At 37.3% G+C, this 24,187-nt stretch overlaps 1 protein-coding gene and 1 non-coding gene across 2 annotated transcripts; both read left to right on the top strand.

The window, feature by feature from the left end:
* The first annotated feature begins 383 nt into the window (after window positions 1–383).
* LOC149008274 (U4 spliceosomal RNA) lies at window positions 384–538 on the top strand. The gene has a single exon (XR_016175428.1). It is a non-coding gene; the product is annotated as a U4 spliceosomal RNA (small nuclear RNA).
* Window positions 539–21,446: 20,908 nt separating this feature from the next.
* LOC149008273 (uncharacterized) lies at window positions 21,447–23,955 on the top strand. The gene is made up of 2 exons (XM_089166113.1): window positions 21,447–22,981; window positions 23,079–23,955. The coding sequence occupies exons 1-2, from the start codon at window positions 22,033–22,035 to the stop codon at window positions 23,486–23,488; spliced, it is 1,359 nt and encodes a 452-aa protein (XP_089022239.1). The 5' UTR covers window positions 21,447–22,032; the 3' UTR covers window positions 23,489–23,955.
* The last annotated feature ends 232 nt before the right edge of the window (window positions 23,956–24,187 follow it).

The raw sequence follows: 24,187 nt of genomic DNA, 5'->3' as shown, positions 1-24,187 counted from the left end.
GAATTACGTAGTTCTCTGCACCTAATGACACAACCCATCTGTAAGTGTGAAGTTGCAATTCCATGGGTGTTTAGTATGGTTCATGCTTTATATTGTTGTTATTAATGAACATGAGGCTTGGGCCTATGAATAGCTTTGGGCAGGGTGTGCCCTCAATATCTATAAAGGATCCATGTTTCTTTGGGCCTCAAAATTTTTTTTTTATAGTTTGGGTTTGGGCCCATAAATAGTTGTGGCTTAGGACTTCTAAACGCATTTATATATATAAGAAAAAAATTAATAGACATAATTTCAGAATGTTTATTAGTCCCACATTGGATGCCAAGTGGGAGTGATATAGGAAAAAGTGCTATAAAAGATGAGACGTGAGAGTAATGAAAAGCATCTTTGCGCTTGGGGCAATGACGCAGCTAGTGAGGTAATAACCGAGGCGCGTCAATTGCTGGTTGAAAACTATTTCCAAACCCCCTCTTCGGCTTGGGTTACGCTCAAGCCGTCGAGAATTTCTGGAAAGGCTCCCTTTAATTAGGGCAAGGCCTTACAATACTAGCATAAATAGTTGTTGAGAATTTCTCGAAAGGCTCATTTAATTAGGGCAAGGCCTTACTATACTAGCATAAATAGTTGTGGCTCAGGGCTTTTAAATGCATATAGTTGTGGCTTAGGACTTCTAAACAATTTTCAAGATTTCACTCTCTTAATCCTTCATACATGGTCATGCAGTTGCACGTGTGTAAGTTTGCTAGTATATATATATGCAATAAAATTGGTAGAATTTTAATCTAAAACTTTATTGGTATTTTGACGTAGTACTTGTTGAATATTGCAGGGATTAGATGAAGACAAGCAGCTTCAGTCTCTCTTAGCCAAGAAATTTACTTTTGAGAAAGCCCCACAATCTCTTTTGCACACAACAAGAATTATCTCTCTTCACCAATTTTGACTCGACTGAAGTTCCATTTTGAATTGTTAACAGCTAAGACTACATTTACTCTTGGCTTGAGTGATGACGATAATGAGAGTGGGGTATCGGTTGATATGGATACCGGTTACTCTAATGAATCTGACGACGCTCATGTTCTTTGCTTCTTCATATATTGCATCATGCGTCTAGGTTTTATGATTTATGTTTCTGTTGGTGGATTATTCTTTGCTTTTATTCACTTTGTTAATTATTTAGAGATAGAGAAAAAACATGTCACAATATTGTTTCATTTTAATCGAATATTGGGAATACAAATTTTAAATTCAATATCCTAAATCTATATACATGTTTTTATATATACTAGTAATGATACACGTGCATACGCACGTGTAGAGTGTTCTGTAATTTTTATTTTTATTTTTTTTGTAAAATTTAAAATTTTTATGTTTTTTTTTCTTTTAGTTGAATTCAAGTCTAAAACCCATATGTTTTCATAGCAATATTTATTTTTTGATGACCTAAAGGTTTAGTAGTTTTAGAAGGTAGGGGTGTTTTGGGAAATGAATGTAGCCATCCTCCCTCAGTTAGTGCTTTTATAATAGTAGTATGATATGATATGATAGTATGATAAGTTTAAATGTGTGCCATTAATATTATTATTTCTAATCATGATCATTGATTTTTTAAAATTAATTTATGATAAATCACGATTTGGAGTTTTGTCAGCACACGATTTAGTTAACTGTTTAAAATTTTAAATCTTGTTTAGTTATTTGGCAAATTACATTTTTTGATATTATTTTTCGATAATAAAACAACGGAGTCAAGAACTCAAAGAGAAACTACAAGGAAGTAGCATCACAATCCGCTTGAAGGATCTCCTCCAACCCGTGGGGAACATCCTGAAAGAACATCCAAGAGCACTCCAAATCGAGTGGAAACTTAGACATCCAATCAGCAGCCTATTAGCAACACGCCAACATACACGCATCGCGACTCACCCATCTCATGCAGCAAACCCAACGCTCAACTAACGACCAAACCTCCCACGATCCACACAACATGGATCCAAAAGCTCTATTGCTTCGGGAATCCGACTCTAGCGTAGCGGCGGAGATGACTACTCATCCGCCGCTCCAAATCTTGGCAAATGGCTTCAAGTTCGCCAAGGACACAACGACCGAACCCTTCTAACAAAACCACCAATAAACGACCCGAGAATCGCGAAATAAACCACCAATGCGAACATTCGCACCCCTACGCGAAGGCAGCATCCACATTTCCTTTAATCCAACCACCGGAGGAAACCTCCACCTCAAAGACACTCGAACCACCGCTGAAACGAGCACGAAGCCAGGCATCAACCACCGATTTCCCATATTCTAAAGCCAACGTCTTCCATTATGAGGTCGCATAAAATCACACTCATGCACATCACGATTCCTCCAAAACCATAGAAGATAAGTCGTGCAAGCAAACGACCGCCCAACCGGCTTACTCTTAGCAAAGGATCCACCAAATTAAACCTCATCCAGTCCCCAGATTTGAACTGAAAAAGTCTCCCCTTAGCGAGACATCAACCAATCTCCACCAAACCCCCTTGGCGAATCCACGGCTCGAAGCACATGTAGACAACCCTCTCCTTCGGACATGCAAAAACTACGTGATCATGCGAGGCAAGACCCAAATGTTTCGGTCGAGTTTTGGTGAGAAGCTTCTCATGTAAAACCAACCAAAGGAAACACCCAATTCTTTCCGGTACTTGGAGCGCCCAAACCTGCGCCAAACTGCTCATCATAACATGCAATTCGACCATGATTCAAATCCTCACCAACCACTCATAGGCAGATCTCAACGTGAATTTCCCTTCCTCTGTTAGCTTCCAAATGAGCGTATCGCTACCACAATCAGTAGACGGCAGTTTATGTAGCTGAATTTTGCCCTTCATAGTATCCTCCAAAAGATTTTCATACTTATCAACCCGCCACTCTCCTTGAGGAGAGACATACTTGCCCCTGTTCCCATTTGTACTCAACAGAATTTGCCCAATAGCAGCAAGCTCAAGAATACAACCTCCACCAGCCAATCCTCTTTCCGAAGAGAGCAACCTCACCATACCAACTAACCTGCTGCATTCGAGACCACCCTAGGTCCCGCCTTGCATGTGGCTTTCCAAAGAGGGGAATCAGTAGCCAAAGCAGAGAAAAGATCTTTCCTCATATGTGATCCATACTTTGCCTTAAGGATCAAGGCCCAAAGAGAATTTTGTTGAAGGAATCCCCATGCAATTTTCATCATGAAGGCCTCGTTAACAAAACGAAGGTGCTTAAGACCCAATCCGCCCTAGCTTTCTCCATGCAAAGCACATCCCACTTAAGGAGATGCATCTTTCTAGAAGTTGTCGAGCTACCCCAAACAAAACTTCGAGTACTCTTCTCAATAGCACACACGGTTCCACGAGGAATTAGACAAGACTGCATAGTATAGAGCGGGATTGAGAGTAACACCGATTTTGCTAGAATCACCCGCCCTGCAAAGGATAGGAAATTTGATTTCCAACCAGCCAATTTGCCTTTAACTTTTGAAACGATGGAATCATAATCCACTTTCGAACTCTTCCACTCCGATCGGGACACCCAAGTACCGCCAATTCCTTTGTCTCCATGTAACCACTAGCAAGAGATATTTCTTAGCAAGATTAGAATCCACACTCTTGGAGAAGAAAATTCTAGTTTTTTCAGCACTAACCTTGCTCCCTGACGAGCAGCAAAATTTATCAAGGCATGCCTTAATCACCCCCACTTGATAAGAAGAAGCTTCTGCAAAAAGCAAAACATCATCTGCAAACATAAGATGAGAAATAGAGGGCCCTCTTCTTCCAAACTTAAGGGGTCTCCAGCTCCCCTCCATCGCAGATCTTGTATACAATGAGTCAAGCGCTCCATACATAACACAAAAAGGTAGGGAGAAAGGGGGTCACCCTGCCTGATACCTCTAGTCGGATTAAAACTTTCCCTTCACATCCCCATTCCATAGAATATTAAGACTAGAAGAGGTCACACATAGCATAGTTACATGGATTAGGGTCTCCGGTACCTTAGCAGCTTGAAGAGTATCAGCAATAAATTCCCATTTCAGACGATCATAAGCTTCTCTAAATCAATTTTAATAGCCATCATCTTCTTGCACCCTCTCTTCCTCATGCTATGAAAACACTCTTGAGCAATGACAATGTTTTCCTGAATAACCCTGCCAGGCACAAAACTTACTTGATTAGGAGCCACCCAAGAAGGCATGAATTCTCTTAACCTGTTCGTGATAACCTTAGTGATGATCTTATAGCTCACATTACATAAAGAGATAGGTCTAAACCGAGAAATCTGTCGGCTCTCCACTTTAGGGATCAAGGCAATCGGGGTCTCATTAATATGGACCTCCAAGTCACCATTGAAAGCTCTATCAACCATACTCACCACCGCACCTCGAGTTATTTCCCACGAATTCGATAAAACGCAGCTAAAGCCATCCGCCCCGGTCCTTCCAAGGACCCATCTATTTGATAGCTCTAAAAACTTCCTCCTCCAATACGGACCAGCAAGAGTAGACGGTGCGACTAGGATCTAGGACAGGAAAGCCATGGTTCACCCGAAGAGAAGGCACCTCACCGGACTCATCACTAAAGAGATTCCTATAAAAATCCACCACATGCCGCTTTAAGGGTTGCTCCTCCGATATCCGGGAACCATCAACATTCCTTAAGCTCTCAATCTTGTTAAGACCCTTAGAAACCGTCGAGATGTGAAAATACCTAGTATTCCGTCCCCATTAACCAACCATTCCTTTCTAGCTTTTAGCCCAATGAATCTCCTCCCTATAACACCATTTCCGGATCATTTCGCAACTCAATTTCAAGTCTTTCCAAGAAAGGATTATACCTTCCACGAGCTAGGGCTTTCGGATACCCCCAAGGCAGCATAAATCCTTTTCTTGGTAAATTCAAGGTGACCAAAGACATCTTTATTCCACCGACCAATCTTACCTCAATGCCTAGAGACCGACTAAGCTCACATCATCTTCCAAGCTGCCCTAACCTCACACAAAACCAACATGAGTTAGCCACATGCTCCATTCTAAACGGCCACGTCAAAAGCCATCCGGAGGAGTTAAATCAACTACGAGAGATGATGATCAAAAAGACAAACCACCTACAACCCATCGAAAAAACGCCACTCAGCAACAAAACCCTATCCAACCTTCTATAAACCCTGAGCCCACCTATTTGACCCCTCCAAAATTTCGACCACAAACCGAACCCAACAAATTACATCTATCAATGTTATTTTGAAATTAGACACGTCTCATCACACCCCTCCCCCTTATTCAAAGTCAATAATATCATAAATCTCCAAAAATCAGAAGTCCTTAAACCCACACATATCCAAACCTTATCTCAAGGGACTACATAAGTAGCCACAAGGATCCAAGGAATATTATTTTTTGATGACTTAAAGGTTTAGTAGTTTTAGAAGGTAGGGGTGTTTTGGGAAGTGAAATGTACCGATGAACACAATGTGTGAAACTTAGGGCATAAAGCATGATTTATACACTTAGAATGGAGTTACCTGGGTTTTATGTTGTTTTGCAGATTTAGGACTTTTCAAGATTTAAGCAAATATGGAGTTTGGGCTGAACATGCAACACGCAAGAAGTCCATCACACTCAAATGCGAAAATGGGCCGATCGGAGCATGATGGGCAGAGATGGGATACGGCCAACTCCAAAATGAAGAGATAAAGAAGGCAAATTGATCTACCGAGATTTTAAACAAATCTCAGAGATATTATTGAGAGAGTCCAGATGGAAAAAGTCCCATACCTCAATATCTATTTCTATTTGGGATTTGATTAAAGAAAGAAAAGAGGAAAAAAATATATTCAGATAAGGATGAAGCAAAAACCCGGAATGCCTCGCTAGTTTCGATCAAACCCATCGAATGGCATCCGATGCCGATCGTGCTGATGGAGGAGAGCTCACGACTACAAACCCAAACTAACGGGGGATATCACGACTCCTAAGTCGGCGCAAGTACGCAAAACCCAATGGATGAGTCAGATAGAAACCCGAGATTCAAAAGCGGCTCATATCTCATGTAAACTCATAAAAGGAGAGCCACCCATCAAAGGGGAACATTTCTAGAGCTTAGTAGAAGCACCCTTAGTTTATTTAAGTTTAGTTCTTGCTGCATAGTGAGATTTAAATCTAGATTAAATGTTTAGGTTTAAATGTAATCAACAAGTCAAGCCAAGCAAGAAAGAGCCGGGCAGCAAGGAAGAACAGATCTAGATCGGGTTAGGGAGAGAACGGCAAAAGAAGAACAAACCCACACACCCCAAAAAGGATACAAAAGGAACAAAGGACACAAACGAGAAGAGGGGGGAGGGGGACAAAGACATAGGAAAAACCAAAAACACAAAAGGAGAAGCCACGCCGGGAGGGGGAGAGATATCATGATGGAAAGGAAATATAGACGAAGATTAGGATCGTTAGTTTAGTTAATTAGTTAACAAAATAACACCACCCGAACTAAAGAAGTGAATTATAGTGGCATATCTCGGTCGACCGTAGCACACGACCGGGGTTACTTTTAAATTTCGGACAGACAGTACCAATCCTCCCTCAGTTCGCTCAGTTCTTGCTTTTATAATAGTAGTATGATATAGTAAGAATTTATATATGCAAATGTAAGTGCAACAATGTATGAGAGAAAAATGAAAAAAAAAATATTGAAGTACAAATTTGAAAATAGTAGATAAGAAGACCATCATACTAAACAGTAATTTATCTATGAATTTCAAAATAATTAATTGATGTTTATAACATCATACATTCTATTCTTAATGGTATTGCTTAATCATTAAGAGGGCAGACAACGGAATGGTGGGAGGTGTTTTCCGTAATTCGCAAGGTCAATTCATGGGAGGGTTTGCTAGACGGGTACCCTCTGGGAGTGTTCTTGAGTTGGAGTTACGAGCTATTTGGGTTGGCCTATGTGTGTCTAAGGAAATGAGTTTCATGCCTATTCATTTGGAGTCGGACTCCTTGAAGGCTGTGAATCTTTTGGACTCTGGATGCGTGGATCATGGTAGATTTGACAAGCTAATAGATGAGATTGGCTTGGTGCTTGATGATGTGGATTGTATTAGGTGTTGTCACGTGGGACATGATGCAAATAAGGCTGCTGATTGAATGTCTAAAATGACACTTAGTCCTGAGTGTTCTTCGATGTTCATCAGAATGCTCCCTCAGCTTTGGAGGAGATTCTCATGGTGGATCATACTTCTTGTGGTATTTAGTGCTCTTCTTGGGTCATTGACCCCGTTTAGTGTAACCAAAAAAAAAAATTAAAAAAAATGGTATTGCTTAACCTAAATAACAATAAAGTTGTTATTTTATTCATATCATTCTAATGCTTAGATGTTCATTTGGATATGATTTTATGTTTGTTTATTTTTTATATTACCTTTTAAAAAATTATCCAATTGTATGGTATTTTATTATTTTATTAATAAAATAAAATATCAAGATTCGTATCTCAATTCATATCTTATTATTATTTAAAAAAGTACAAAGAATAAATAAAATGAAATGAAATGAAATTGTTGTCAATAGTAAGAAAGTTTTAGAGAGATGAATAAATTTTGATAGAAAAAAAATAGAAATCGAGAGATTCAAATTTAGAAAAGATTTTAAATTATTATTATTATTATTATTATTATTATTATTATTATTATTATTATTATTATTATTATTATTATTATTATTATTTATTTTTGAGATAGAAAGAATTTAATAAGATTGGGAGAGTTTTTTTTTTAAGGCAACTAATCTATCAAGAATATTCTAATGAGTCAATGTGATGTCCTAAAATATTCACAATTAATTGCATTTGTTTCCTATCGATTTTTGCATGCTTAATTATGCTAAGATATGTTCATTGATATAAGAAGGAATTGCATTTGGTAATGACCTTGTAAGCATGTGGTCAACAAGACAATGCCTTGTAGCACTCAAACTTGTTGGATTTCAAATGATTACCACGGTCGATTTGCTATTAATAAGCATTTTCATCTAAAGTTGAATAAGGTAAATGACCTGACTAATGTATGGCCTTTTTGAACTAAAAGATTGTGTGGGAGAAGGATCTTGCCATGGATTCACTTCTTCTTTGGTATTTAACGTTGGATACAAGCAACCTTTCACTTAGTAGCATCCGGTTAACAGCTCTAAAATGTTTCATCACAAATATCATGGTAAGATATTTTTCAGATTCTTTCTCCTGTTTGTGATGCAATATTCCTTGTAAAAAACTTCAATAGATGTGTTTGTGAATGGAGGATGTATATCCTTCTCCAATGAATGCGTGAGGTTCCTTTTTTTTGTTTTTGACTTCAAATTCAATAAACCTCCCATCTACAGGTCAAGACCTTGGAATTTGTAGGCCCTTCTCCTAATGAATCTAAAAAATTTAACTCCTATTGCAAGAAATTGAGGAGTGGGTTCTTCAAGTGGAAGGTGAGAAGAATTTTTACAACAAATAAATGTCTAACGTTTTTAAGACCAAGATATCCAGAACTCTTCACTAGGGATATTAAAAACAAAACAATTATCAATGAACTCAAATTTCTTTTCATTTATTTTCTAATAAAGATGACCAATCTATGCCGACATTCTCACACACGAAACTGAATCATGCAAGATAGGGATATGCACACCTCTGTACTTCTACTTGGCACAGGAACTTCATTCAAGTAATTGAGAATTTTGCAGTTCGGTAGATGATATGTAAGTTGGTTGGTTGATTCTCTTGAATAAACATCCTGCTGTGCACAATAGTGAATATATATACCAAATAAAATGACGAGAAAATAAAGGAACTAAAAAGCTATTTTGGACTTTTCGAATTTAAAATTAAGCTTTTCATATCAGCTTTTTATTTGGTATAAAGAGTGTAGTGTTGTGTACAGTAGAGCAAATGATGTTTTTCCATAACATGAGCAGTGACAACCTTTCCTATATATAACCCCCCCCCTAAAAAAAAATGTCAATATGTGACATGGATAATGAAAAGAAAAGATAAGTGAAATGAAACATTAAAGACGGGTCTGTACTGGAATTAAATATAAGTGCTTTTGTTTGCTCATAAATGAGTTGAAAGGGAACGGAAGACCCCCGGGCCCCGGAGGGCCCACAGCCGAACGGGAAAGAGCCGACACCAGACCAAAGCGAACACGCCACGAAAGCAACACCGAGAAGGCAACCGGAGAAGGGACCAACGACAGGGAGCAGACCGAGGAGAAACACAGCCCGCCGCAACACCAAAACAAAAAGGAACACCCACACAAAAGCGACACCCCTCCGGAAGCAACCAAACACGAGCAAACGGAGCCGCACGAGACCTCACGGCACACAACGCCACGGGGCCCCGGCACACAAGCGCCCGCACAACCCGGACTCACGCCCGACAGAGGAGCCGGACCGAAGCAAAGACCGCACGGGCCGTGGGAACGACAAAACTCAAGCGCCAGACGAAGAGGAAAAAAGACGCCGAAAGAAAATGTGGCGGGAACGATTCCCGAAGATCAAACACACAAGACGAGGAGCCACCAACCCGAGGGACAGGACCCAGGGGAACCGACGTGAAAACCAAACGGAAAGCACACCCGAGGCCCGGGGAGCCGGCGAGAAGGCGAGCCCGCAGGGAAGACATGTTGCTCTTGATAATGACGAGATGACGAGAATACAATGATCAAGAGACAGAGGACGAGAATACAAGACGAGAGGACGAGAAAACAAGCGGGAGGACAGAAACAATGACAAAGACACGGTGGAAACCGGGGGCCCACAACCGGCAACACACCAAGGTACAAGAACGGGCAACCCACACGCGCCCCATAAGGACACCCAAGGACAAGAACGGGCAACCCACACGCGCCCCATAAGGACACACCAAGGTACAAGAACGGCAATCCCACAACGCGCCCATAGGACCACCAGGACAAGAACGGGCAACCACACGCGCCCAAAGAACACACCAAGGACAAGACGGGCAACCCACCGCCAAAGGACCACAGGAAAGAAAAGGGAACCCAACGCGCAAAGGACGCACAAGGAAAAGAACAACCAGGAACGGCAAAAGACACACCAAGGAAAAGAAGGGCCACAGGAACGCCCAGGACGACCAAGACCCACGAGAAACACGCGGGAGGGGGGAGGAAGAGGGGGCGGGGGCCCAGCGAAGGGAAAGAGGAAAAGACCAAAGACGACAAAGAAGAGAAGGAACGGGAGGGAAAGGGGCGGGGGAAACGGGCCCAGGCCACGGAACGGACCACAGGCAAGGGCGGGGGAAGCTCGGAGGCGGCCCGGGTCGGGGCGGGAGGGGGGGGTGCTTTGTCGATCAAAAGGCAACTCAAGTGTAACCATTTTTTATTTATTTATAGTTGTATCGTTCATAGATCTGTTGCGATGGGTTGGAACGTTGGATATAGTTGTTTTACCTCTTTGCTACTAACGTTATAACATACATTTAGCATTTAACTACTGAAAATTTTCTTCCAATACTTCGTCAAAATAATTTAAGTGTGTTATTTTTCTTTTAATCAAAACTTCGATCATGAGCAAACAGATTTCAGAGCGTTTCATGCCGTGGCTCCTCATGGTGTTGTTGATATTCGATAAATGCAGCTCTAGAATTTAGTGGAATGCTTTTCATTTTTTTGGGTATATGGAGCTCGTCCTTCATTTTTATTTATTTTGCTCTAAAATCTTGTAAATGTCTAAACTACTTAAACGTCATGGTACTATTATTTATTAATATCTTTGATGTTTGTAAATTTAAAGCCTCTTGGTATTAGGTTACTAGAGATACATTAATTAGATAAATGATGCATTTCCTTGAAATGCACGATTATATACATCATTCTCTAACTCTTGACAGTGGAACCTTTTTTTCTTTTCCTTTAATGGATTAAAACATTTGTCGTATTATTATGTAAATGTTCTTTAGGAGATGATGAGCAAACACATTTGGCTTTTAACTTGTTAGTATGTGTTAGGGTTTGCTATGCATCGAATCATGCATAATTTTGAAGCTTTGAAGCGATTCTTCTTAGTTAACTACACAAATACGCCACAAAGGAGTTTGTCAAGCAGGCAACAAATCTTGTATGGGTTCTATAGAGGTATCTCAGATACAAGTGTAGATATGTTTATCGTACATTGCCATGTATTGGATCAAATAACATGTTGTAAACTATAGTATATATACCCATGATGTATTTTCTTCCTCCCTCATCTATTTTACTTTTTACTTTCAGTTTTGATAGCATGAACTTGATACAAAGTAGGTTGATCCACCTTTCTTCCCTAAACTTCATACCGTAATAACTTTGAATCTATTCCTTATACCTTAGAGTCCCACCTCCTTCCATCAAACATCGTAGCACTGTCTTCCCTTCACACAACTTTATTGGCTTTATTGATGAGGTTATCATCATTTTTTTGATGAATTCATCATCATTTCATTATGCATTCAATTTGAACGTAAGGAAGTCTTGTTTTTTTTATGTATAGTTAATCTTTCGATAAAATATCAAAATTGATTGTGACTTGTAAAACTGATCAATCTATGGGTACCTAAAATCTCAATGATCACTATTGAAATTGCTGGAGATTTGTTTGTTGGTGCTTAAGGTTGTCAAGGAAATTTGTCATAAGATTGTTGCTCCAACTCTCACTTGAGGGTTTTGAGCAAGTGCTGAAGATGAATATTTTTGATTGTGCAAAAGATAAGGAAGCAAATGTCTACTGATGTACGGGTGGTCTCCAAGACTTTAGAACTTATAGTGTATCAATTAATAACTTTGAAATTCATAAAATAAAATGATGTTTTTGCTTTTTCAAATTTACACTTGCTTGAATTATTTTTTTTTGTTATATATATATATATATATATTCTTGGAACAGAACATCTGTAATAGTTGTTTGAGAATAATATAGTAAAAAACCTAATACTGGACATAGCCTCACATTGAGGTGAACCAAAGTAAAATTCGTGTCTCTTTCTTTCTTGTTTTCTATTCGATTGTGTGAGATTGCGCTCTAATCCTAACAATAGGCAACATCACAAACTATTCCAGCTAGATCTTACTTGTGAAAATGTTCAACTGCTTAACAGGTCATATGAATTGAATGGTCAAATTATTCCAGCTAGATCTTACTTGTGAAACAACTGTAAGCTCACTATTAAGATATGTCTACAGCTAAGGACTAGGGGAAATAAATTATAATCAGGTTTCATGGTGTAAAATAATATGGAAAATAGGTTTTAAACAATACTTATTGTTCTTTCAAAATTGATCATGAAATATGTGATGAAACCAAATATTATTGTCTGTATAGCAATGTATGGAATCTCTATCAGCCCATGTTCAACAAGAAAAAGTAATATACTTATTAGTTTACTTAACAAGAATTGTGCTTATATAATAATCAATATTCATACCTGGGCCACTCTATAAGGGCCTGTTTGGTTACTTGAATCTATAGATTTCAAAAATCTAGAGATTTCAAATCTATATATTTCAAATCTCTGGAGTCATGGTTCATAAAAGTAACTATTTGGTTAGCCTGAATCTTTGGAATGAAATTGGTAAATTTATCCTAAAAAAACATTTATTGAGTTATGGTTCAAATGTTTAACGCTTTTATAGTAGTGGTGAAATCTCTGGATTTCACTTCATACCTATAAATCTACAAATTCATGTTTTTAGTGTAAAAAGGTGAATCTCTAGATTTCATGAATCCAGGGATTCACACAACCAAACGGGTAAAAATCTCCCATTTGTGAATCCAGAGATTTGAAATCTCTAGATTCACGTAACCAAACAGGCCCTAAGGAAATGGAGATTACATTCCAGCTGCTCTCTCTCTCTCTATAGAAGACTGTTCTCTCAACAGATATAATTGGTTGCACTGTAGAAGTATTGTTGATTCCAAGAAAAAAACATGATGCATAAAGAGTACCATGATGCAAATCCAATTTGTTATTTAAAAAGACTTTTCATTTACACTTTATTTTTGCTCTTGTAATTCATAAAAATAAAAATAAAATAAAGTAAAATAAAATAAAATAAAATTTCATTTACTTATTTGGAATTATATATTTTCATTGTTCTATAGGGTAATGTCCATTTAATTTATTATACATCTTTTATCTATTTTTTTTAAAATTATTTGATAAAATTATTCTATTTCTATTTTTTACAAAGATTTTTCATATATTTAGTTGAAGTTATATATTTTCATTATTCTTTAGGGCCATATTTTCCATTCAAATTTTTTAACATTTTTTTATCAGTTATAATATAAGTATTAGAAAGTTGGTTTTTAAATTTTCCGAAGGACAAAAATGTCAATCAACTCTAGCAACCGATTCCATTCAATATCTCTCCCTTGAAACCGACTCCTTTATTTCGCTGTTGTCGTTTCCTCCATTCTCGCCCCTCCATTCTCGCCCCTCAAGCCTTATTCTCTCTCTCTCTCTCTCTCTCTCTCTTGTTCGCTCTAGTTCTTTGTGCTCTTCTGACTTTGTAGTTCAATTTCTTACTTATTGCTCTAATTTTGGAGAGGAAATGTTTCTGAAGATTTTCTTTACTCCATCAACTTTATTTCTTGACTAATAATGATCATTGTTATATGGTGATTCCAGCTAATTTCGTGAAAATGTCATTTTCTGATCACTTATGATGCACTATATGCAATTGGATATGATAAATTTTTAGGAGAAGATCGTTCTTATTTCTCACAGTATTCATCTTGGCTCAATGTAAGGTTTTCCATCTTCTAATTCACACTTTGTTTCTTCTGTTCCCGGTGGAATAGCTTGAATGCTACAAAAAGATCTACAGAGTTTTAAAGCCATAACAGTGTTTTGCTGCTTATGTGTTGTGGTTGACTGATTTTTCCCCCAACTACCTAGAACACTAGAGTCAAGGTGATGTACTAAAATATTCACAGTTAATTGCATTTGTTTCCTATCAATTTTTGCATGCTTAATTATGCTAACATATGTTCATTGATATAGGAAGGAATTGCATTTGGTAATGGCCTTGTAGGCATGTGGTCAACAAGACAATGCCGTGTAGCACTCAAACTTGTTGGATTTAAGATGACTACCACGGACGATTTGCTATTAATCAACATTTTCATCTAAAGTTGAATAAGGTAGATGATATAATTGATGTATGGTCTTTTCGAACCAAAAGATTGTGTGGGAGAAGGATATTGCCATGGATTCACCTCTTATTTGGTATTTACCATTGGATACAAGCAACCTTTCACTTAGTAGCATCCAGTTAACAGTTCCAGCATGTTTCATCACAAATATCATGGTAAGATATTTTTCAGATTCTTTCTCCGGTTTGTGATGCAATATTCCTTGCAAAAAACTTCAACAGATGTGTTTGTGAATGGAGGATGTATATCCTTCTCCACTGGATGCGTGAGGTTCCTTTTTTTGTTCTTGACTTCAAATTCAATAAACCCTTTGTTCTGCTGGTCAAGACCTTGGAATTTGTAGGCCCTTCTCCTAAATGAATCTAAAAAATTCAACTTCTATTGCCAAAAACTGAGGAGTGGGTTCTTCAAGTGGAAGGTGAGACGGATTTTTACAACAAATAAATGTCTAACGTTTTTAAGACCAAGATATCCAGAACTCTTCACTAGGGATATTAAAAACAAAACAATTATCAATGAAATCAAATTTCTTTTCATTTATTTTCTAATAAAGATGACCAATCTATGCCGACATTCTTACACACGAAAGTGAATCATTCAGGATAGGGCTCTACACACCTCTGTAGTTCTTCTTGGCACAGAAACCTCATTCTAGCAATTGAGAATTTTGCAGTCTGGTAGGTGATATGTAAGTTGTTTGGCTGATTCTTTTGAATAAACATCTTCTGTTGTGCACAACAGTGCATATATATACCAAATAAAAGGCTAAGAAAATAAAGGAACTAAAAGGCTATTTTGGACTTTTCAAATTTAAAATTAAGCTTTTAATCTCAGTCTTTTATTTGGTATGAAGAGTGTACTGTTGTGTACAACAGAGCAGATGATTTTTTTCTATAACGTGAACAGTGACAATCGTTCCTATATATAAACCCAAAAAAGAAAAGAACTGTCAATCAATATGTGGCATTGATAATGAAAAGGGAAGATAAGTGAAAGGAAACATTGAGGATGAGTTTGTACTGATATTCAATATAAGTGCTTTTGTTTGCTCATAAATGAGTTGAAAGGCAACTCAAGTGTAACCCTTTTTTATTTATTTATAGTTGTATCATTCATAGATCTGTTGCGATGACTTGGAACGTTGGATACAATTGTTTTACCTTTTTACTACTAACGTTATGGCATGCGTTTAGCATTTAACGACTGAAATTTTTCTACCAATACTTCCTCAAAACAATGTGTGTTATTTTTCTTCTAATCAAAACTCTGATCATGAGCCAACATATTTCAAAGCGCTTCATGCCGTGGCTCCTCATGGGGCTGTTGATATACGATGAATGCAACTCTAGAATTTAGTGGAATGCTTCTCATTTTTTGGATATCTGGAGCTCATCCTTCATTTTTATTTCTTTTGCTCTAAAATATTGTAAATGTCTAAACCACTTAAACGCCATGGTGCTGTTATTTTAAGTATCTTTGAGTTCGTAAATTTAATGCCTCTTGGTGTTAGGTTACTGGAGATACATTAATTAGATAAATGATGCATTCCCATGAAATGCACGATTATATACATCATTTTCTAACTCTTGACAATGGAACCTTTTTTCTTTTCCTTTGTTGGATTAAAATGTTCTTATTATTATGTAAATGTTCTTTAGGAGATGGTGAGCACACACATTTGGCTTTTAACTTGTTAGTATATGATAGAGTTTGCTATGCAGAATCATATATAATTTATCAAACCTCAAGTTTGAGAACTTTGAAGCTATGAAGCGATTTTTCTTAGTTGGGTACACAAATACTCCACAAAGGAGTTTGTCAAGCAGGCAACAAATCTTGTATGGGTGCTATAGAGGTATCTCAGATAGGAGTGTAGATATGTTTAACATACAACGTCATGTATTGGATCACATAATATGTTGTAAACTATAGTATATATACCCATGCTGTATTTTCTTCTTCCCTCTTCTATTTTACTTTTTACTTTCAGTTTTGATAGCATTGAACTTGCTACAAAGTATGTTGATCCATATTTCTTTTCTAAACTTCAAATCCTAATAACTTTGAATCTATCCCTTAGACCTTAGAGTTACACCTCCTTCCATCAAACATTGTAGCACCGTCTTCCCTTCACGCAACTTTATTGGCTTTATTGATGAGGTTATCATCATTTTTTGGATGAATTCATCATCATTTCATTATGCATTTAATTTGTACAGAATGAACTCTTGTTTTTTATGCATATTTAATCTTTCAATGAAATACTGGAACTGATGTGACTTGTAAAGCTGATCAATATATGGGCACCTAAAATCTCAATGATCACCATTCAAATTGCTGGAGATTTGTTTGTTGGTGCTTCAGGCTGTCAAGGAAATTGGTCATAAGATTGTTGCTCCAACTTTCACTTGGGGGTTTTGAGCAAGTACTAAAGATGAATATTTATGATTGTGCAATTGATAAGGAAGCAAATGTCCATTGATGTACAGGTTATCTCCAAAACTTTAGAACTCATAGTATATCAATTAATAACTTCAAAATTCATAAAATAAAATGATGTTTTATTGTTTTATCATTTGTTTTTCCAAATTTACAATTGCTTGAATATATTTTTTTATGTATGTATATAGATGTATACTAGTAAAAGTGCCATGTGGCCAACGCAGAGCTGTTCTAGTGGTGAAACCAACAACTCCTAGTGAAGAAGTCATGGGTTCGACTCTTGCTAAGGCATATTAATATTCACATATCCCCCGGCTTAATAAGCCCCTAAGCCTGTTAACAACAGCTAAGGTCGGAATTTGGAATAAGTTTATTTTTTAGATGCGTGATTTTGATTAAATGTTTTTAATGTAGTTTCTACTTCCTCAATTAACATTTCTTGGTATGCGGGAGAAACTCTTCATATCTATGCGTGATTTTGATTAAACGTTTTTAATGTAGTTTCTTCTTCTTCAATTAACATTTCTTGGTTTTCAGGAGAAACTCTTCATATTCCTTTGGTTGTTAATGGTTTCTTTGAAAGATGAGAAGGGAAGAAATTGATTCAAATAATTTCAAGAATTTTAATTGACCATTATACACATCATTTATTACTAATACAAATGTTTAATTGATTAAATATAGAGGGGTATTGGAGGGAAATGAAATATAGCCATGTCTATTGAGTTCATACTTTTATAATAGTAGTATGATATATTCTTGGAATGGAACATCTGAGGATAATCTAGTAAAAAATCTAATACTGGACGTAACCTCACATTGAAGTGAACCAAGGTAAAATTTATCTCTCTTTCTTTCTCTTTTTTCTGTTCGATTGTGTGTGATTGAACTCTAATCCTAATAATAGGCAACATCACAAACTGCTGCTTAAACTAGAATCAAACAAAATTACTAACAAAAATTGGAAAAATATGATGGACTATGCAGGCAAGGTTTCATGCCAAGTGTAATACCAAAAATTTAGGAACTTCAAGAATTATTAATCAAGGGTCTGATCTAAGTCAAACTCGGCTGTGTGTTCCATCCAAACCGGATTTTTGTTTGTGCAGCAGCTGCTGCCGATGATGGAGATATTGCCACATGTACAAAAGGCAATCCAATGGTGTGGGATCAAAAGGCAGGGATTTAATTATAAATATGATTTTTTATTTTTACATCCAAGGGTTTTAGAAGTTTGTAAATTTACTAAATGGAACCCTCTGTCTACCCAACTACAATGCCTTTCCTTGTTTCGCCCTATCTGGAGATTAGCATGTCTCTGTCACGCCATCGTTGAACCTCATTTAACTTTGTCATAGTCCCAAACAACAATTCTTCCTGAAAACCACCTTCTTGTCTATAATCTATGCCCTTACGATCCTCACCTTATCCATATGCACTGCCTGAACTATTACCTACAACATATACCATGGATTCTTTGGTCGGTCTGTAAAATTTGCATTGGCTATCAAATCTCTTTCAAACTCTTTTCTTCGTCTCTTTGTGACGTTTATTTGCTCTTAAGTTATCGTTTTGCGATCTCTATTGCCTTTGGTATTGGCATGAAGGGATTGAATTGTTAGGGTTTGATATCACACCATCTTCGCCTTACGCCATAGATGTTTATGTGATTGGATTGGTGGTTTTGGGTTTCGGATTGGTTTATTTATTGGTGAATTGGGCTTTGGCTTTCGTGGTGGTGGTGGTGGAGTTGATTTGAGGATTTGAGCCGTTGAGACGAACTGTTTATCTGGTGAAGGGCATGAGACGAATTTCTGCTTCTCTGTTTATGTTCTTTGGCTTTGTTTCTAGGGTTACCGTATAGGTGGCTACCTAGGAATTTGCCGTTGGTCCTGGGGGTTTCGAGGGATTGTATATTTCTTGCACTGAAAGTGGTTGCTTCTACTTTGATAATGGTGTATGCACTTCATAGTCTTGCAGCAAATACGGTGTTATACATGTGTTGTAAGGGCTTACATGGGGGGCTTGCAGGGGAGATTGTAGAGGAATTCGCTCGAGAATATGTCAATTTTCCATTTGATGAAACAAAAGGTTCCTTATGTATCTTAGCCATGATGATTTTGTATATTTGGAAATATAATCTTCTATCTCACCTCTCTGTAATTCCTCATTTTCATTGTTGATTTTAATGGTTAAGATTTATATAGAATTTGTTTATGTTTGGCACCTCAACTTGCATTTTGAAGCAGTGCACTTGGACTTGCATTTTGGACTTGATGTTCTCTTTCTTGTATTTAGCAGTTGTGTTTCATCATCTTTGTTCATTTGCAGTACTGAAACTTTTTGTGGGTTTAATGGAGACAAGTAGATACAACTTCCAGGTCGCTATGGAATGTGAAGCCGATGCTTGAGAAGGTGCAGAGGATGAAGCTATGGTCCATTGCCAGATGATTTCAGTGACTGAGACATGTTAATCTCCAGTTTGGGCAAAACAAGGAAAAGCATCAGAGTTGGGTAGACAGAGGATTCTATTTTGTAAATTTACAAACTTCTAAAACCCTTGGATGTAAAAATAAAAAATTATATTTATAATTAAATCTCTACCTTTTGATACCACACCGTTAGATTGTCTTTTGTACACGTGGCAATATCTCCATTGTCGGCAGCAGCTGCTGCTGTTGTCGCAAATAAAAATCCATCAAAACCCAAATGTAAGTCCAATCCAATGGCCAAGATGTGCCTAGGGAGGTCTCCTATTTGCAGTAGGAATGCACCCATAAAAGGCTCTTGGTGGGTGTATAAAGAAGCAACCATATTGAATCAATCCTATATACTTCTAATGATCCAGATTATGAATCCCCCCAATAATCCCATGAAAAAAAAAAAAATTATAAAAGGAGGGATAAAATAGCAGGGTTTATACAAGCATTTGTAGGAAAAATCGAATTATAGAAGTAAACAGATTCCTCATCTATGGAACTAGCAGAACTTGTCTGTCACACTTCATATGAACCAAAATCAAAGCCAAAGCATTCTCTATATAAGATGAATGTGTTTTCCTGATGCAACTAAGAAAACTAATAAACAGACATAAAATTGGCTTGGAATTTGTAAATTGTAGTCCACCCTAAAGGTTGCATTTGTTTGCAAATGTGGGGTGGAAAAAAAATATGTGGGCCCCATATGTAATAGGATGAGAGAAAAAAAAAATGAAAAGAAAGGATTTTGTAGAAAAATGTTAAATATGGGTTTCACTTTATTATTTTTCACATTTTTACACAAAAGTTCACATATTTTGTGGGATTTTGAAAAGGCATAGGAGCGGAAAAATTAGCATGTTCACATCACCAGACAAACTTTCTCATCCCATAAACCAAACAAACCACACCTTTGGGATTTCATAAATTTGTTTTTTCAAATTTTTTCCCATTCCACCTTTATTCTAGCAAACAAACTATGTCTAAGGAAAACTAATTAAACAATAAAAATAGGCCTAAAAGTAATAATGAATGAATTTGGTTGTTGTGGTGAACTAGAATGCTTAATTATTGAGGTGACTCACTGAGTTGCTCGCTTTGTTATGATGTCAACTGAGTTGGTGAATCAACTTTCCTTCAAAGAGAGGATTCTAAGAGAGGATTCTAATATTTGTTGATTTTGTATTTGTTTTGTGTACATTTTTGGGTATGAACATTAATTTATCGAGTCTAGATCATTTACCCCAACAGTTATAAGATTGCGCTCCCTTCACACTCCATTACATGTTTAGGAAAGGGTCCATCTCATAAACATGTAGTGAAAAAGTGTTTAAGGGAGCACAATCCTCTATTCTAACAGTACAAGATCCAAATTGAGAACTTAATAGGAGTAAATCGAAGATCAAACAAATCAAATCAATTACCGACTGGATACAATTGTGGGTTTAAAATGAATTTAGAAAATCATAAGGTCTTGAGCATAATATAAAATAACTGATATTTACATTGATACCCCGCACTTTCATTCATGATTGTGAAGTTAAAAGTTTTTACACGTGGCATAAATCTAATGACAACATGGCTTCAAGCCAGGCTATTACAAAAGAAAATCCTACTAGCAGCCAATTCCTCCCCCAAGCGCCGAATGCTATTACATCTACAATCTCCTCCACCATATCCCTAGTGCCCAAGATTTAAAGTATCCCATGATATGGTGTGATAGTAATCGATACATATCCATATTAAATATAACCAATACGATACATCTCTAGACGTTTCTCTATTTGATTGCACTAAATGCATTGACCAATACAATAAAATACTCAATACAAGACGATGAGTCTTTTGAAATCACCTAATAGCCGATACAATACTCAACCCATGTATAAATCCATATCATATATATATATATATATATATATATGATTTTATTCTACCACAAGAAAACTTAACTTTTTTTTTCTAAAAAGACACTAAAACTCATAAATTAAAGATACATGACTATCAAACTATGATTATGTATTTCAATATAGCAACTGGGCATGGAATTCCCAACTCTAGGCTCTAGCCGAGCCCTGAAATTTTCATGCACAGACCTCGAGTAAGCTTGGGATCTTGTTCACACCTGTTTACACCGACACGCATTGCTTTTGCCTGTTTTTAAATCCAAAAGAAACAGACAAGATAGAAAGCCTTTCAACCCAAAGGAGAAAACAGTATTAAAGAGATTCTTGTACAGAAGTAGATAGTGAAAGCTCCAAAAATGGTCGGCGATGGAATTAAACTCATAAGGTGAGACAGTCGCGTCACACACAGGGAGGTCCACAGAGTTGGACCATGGGGCTTTGTGAGAAGCGTGTTTTGAATAACCAAAGTCAGCAACGTCGGCTGCTACTTACAGACACCAAACTGAAACCACCCAGAAAAAACCCAGAGCAGCAAAGCAGATCAATGGTTCAGTTCAACCTTTCTGCATCGTCTGAGTCACTAATGGCCAAGAAGGAATGGTGGGTTGCCTGCCCAGAGAGAGTCTCTCACCGTACACGCAAAACCCCTTTTTGGCAAAAGAAAAAGAAGTCTCAAATGTGAAAGTGTGAAACACATTCGAATTCTCTTTTTCTTATCTCCTCGAAGACTCAAAACTCACTTCTACAGTTCCACTTTACCAAAAAACAACAAAAAACTTCTACAGTTCTACACTTCTACTACATTTAAACACAAAGCCCGCCCCTACCCTCTATTCTCTCCTACTTTTTCCCTTTTCCCTCTCTCTTGTTCAAATTTCTTCCCTTTTTCTACTGTTCTTCGATTTGATTCTTTCTCCCTGTCTTTTGCTTTTCATTTCTTTGTTTTTGAGTTCAAATTCATCTGACCCAGATCACTATTCCTCCACTCATGAAGAACTCATTCTCCTTTTCTTCCTCCACCCACTCTTCATTTGATGGTAACTTCGAATTGGGTTCTCCTAGAAATGCCACCACAGGGTGTTTATCCGGTATCATTCGTCGTCTCCTCTGCTCTGGCAGTCTTCCTACTTACCCTTGTGATCAGATCAAAGATGTCCATTTCATGGATCTAGTTCAGCCCCAAAATTCCAAGACAGAGAAGATTGAAGCTCCTGCAACACCTGGGTTGGTAGCTAGGCTAATGGGTCTCGAATCCTTGCCGGAACTGAATTGGGTTCCACCAGTGAAGACTCTAGATTCATTCGGCCGGAGCAGATCGGTGAACTCTGCAGATTACTGGTCTGGATTTGACCCTGTGCAAGGGAGACACCGGAGGGTTAGAACTTCTTTGTCATTTCGTGAATCTCCGACGTTCATACAATTAGAGAATGATGATTTCTTTCTGCTCAGCTTTGAGAATTTAAAGGGGAAGTCTGAGAATAGTTTTGATGATTTAAGGCAGAGAAGGAAGGTGGTAGCGAATAAAAACAAGGAGAGTAGAAGACAGACAATGTTGGAAAATAAGAATAAGAAGAAAAACAAGGAAGTAGAGGGGAGCAAGAAGAAAGCTTACAAGGAAGATGACAAGAAGATGAAGAAGATCAATGGTAAGCTCCAAAGAAAACCCAGCAATGGTAATAGTAGCAGAATCAGTGATTCAGGTTTGTCACCTCAAAATAAAGAAATTCGCAGGAAATCAGTTCATGTCTCCAAGACAAGTAGTCCAACGAAGTCTAAGAACTACACAGAAGTTACAGAAAGAGCAGTACCTCCGAAGAAGAAACAGAGTTTGTCTCCAGCCAAGAAAATCAAACCAGAATGTGATACACCAAACACAAGCCCAGTTTCTGTTCTTGATCTAGGTGATTATTTGATCGAGCCAAGAACTCCATTATCAGGTTTGTTCTCTCAATTCAAAGTTTTAAATCTATTATAGTTCTCTGAAATCCTTGCACGAGTAGTTCTAACAATTTCGACCCTACATATTCATGACAGAGGAAAAATTGAAGCCAAGAGGTTCAAATTTAAGAAGGAAGCTCTCACCAGAGCTTCTGGAAGCTGATGATTATCCATCAGCACCCATTTTCCATAATTCGATCTCCGAAAACAGGGAATCAAGAGGGCATGACAGGAAAGAAAGAGAATCAGAGAAGGCCCTTTGCCATACTCAGGAATGTGTGGAGCAGTGGGGAGAGATTTACAAACTAGCAGAAGAAGAACTTATGGGTTCAAACTGGATTTCCAAAGAGATATCAAACTTGGTAGAGTTCGAAGAGATAGGGATTGAATTTGGTCTACAAATTGTTGACCAGCTTCTAAATGAGATCACAGATGAACTCCATGGATTCCCATCAAGAATACCCAAGGTAATGAAATTGAAGTCCTGTAACAATTTGTATAAATAAACTCTATATAATTCCTTCTGAACCTTTTCCACTGTATTGAAGTTAAGTCCATGTACTGACTGAGGAAGAACTGTATGAATTGTGTAAAAAAATCTACAGAGTTTCTTCTGCATTTCCACATGTTTAATGTTTAGGTTATCAAATGAGGTTTAATGTAAACTGAGATAAACAATGTGGAATTACTCAACAGTGAAGAGGGTTCTCTCATTAGGAAGAAGTTTTAAAGTTACAGAGAAAAACATTTAGATATAAAGTGAACTCAAGCTTTGTGGGAATCCATGAAAGTATAACATTTAGGTAGAAGAAAATTATATGAGGTGTCTAGATTTTTGTGCTGAAGACTTCACTGTGTGAAATGTTCTAAGCTGTTTTGGGTCCTAAATGCATGTAGATGGTCGTTTTTTGACTTTAGCTATTGGCGATGGGTCCTGTTTAGAATTTTGAATCCTTCAAAATGACTGGTTGTGGGCCGTTAATTATTTGGAGGTCCTGTATTCCTTCTTTGGGTGCTTATGGGTTCGAAAAATTTTCTTTCTTTTTCAAAGTATGGTTTTTTTACTTGTAACCATGAATAGTCTCTTTACAGGGTTGAGAGCATAGAAAACTGGTTAGGTTGTAATCCTATTTATCTTGTTTCTCATTGTAAAATAGCATATATGCTTCGCCTTGGATGTAGCCTTTGGATTAACCACATAAAAT

This window comes from Hakea prostrata, chromosome 8, assembly GCF_041222555.1.
Source record: "Hakea prostrata isolate BN-2017 chromosome 8, UWA_Hpros_2, whole genome shotgun sequence".
Lineage (NCBI taxonomy): Eukaryota > Viridiplantae > Streptophyta > Magnoliopsida > Proteales > Proteaceae > Hakea > Hakea prostrata.
The sequence above is the reverse complement of the archived record's forward strand: the minus strand, read 5'-3'. Positions and strand labels throughout refer to the sequence as shown.

Coding starts and splice junctions, on each gene's coding strand:
- LOC149008273 (XM_089166113.1), top strand. CDS start 22,033: ATGAAGAACTCATTCTCCTTTTCTTCCTCCACCCACTCTTCATTTGAT. Junction 22,982..23,078: donor GCCAAGAACTCCATTATCAG/GTTTGTTCTCTC, acceptor TATTCATGACAG/AGGAAAAATTGAAGCCAAGA.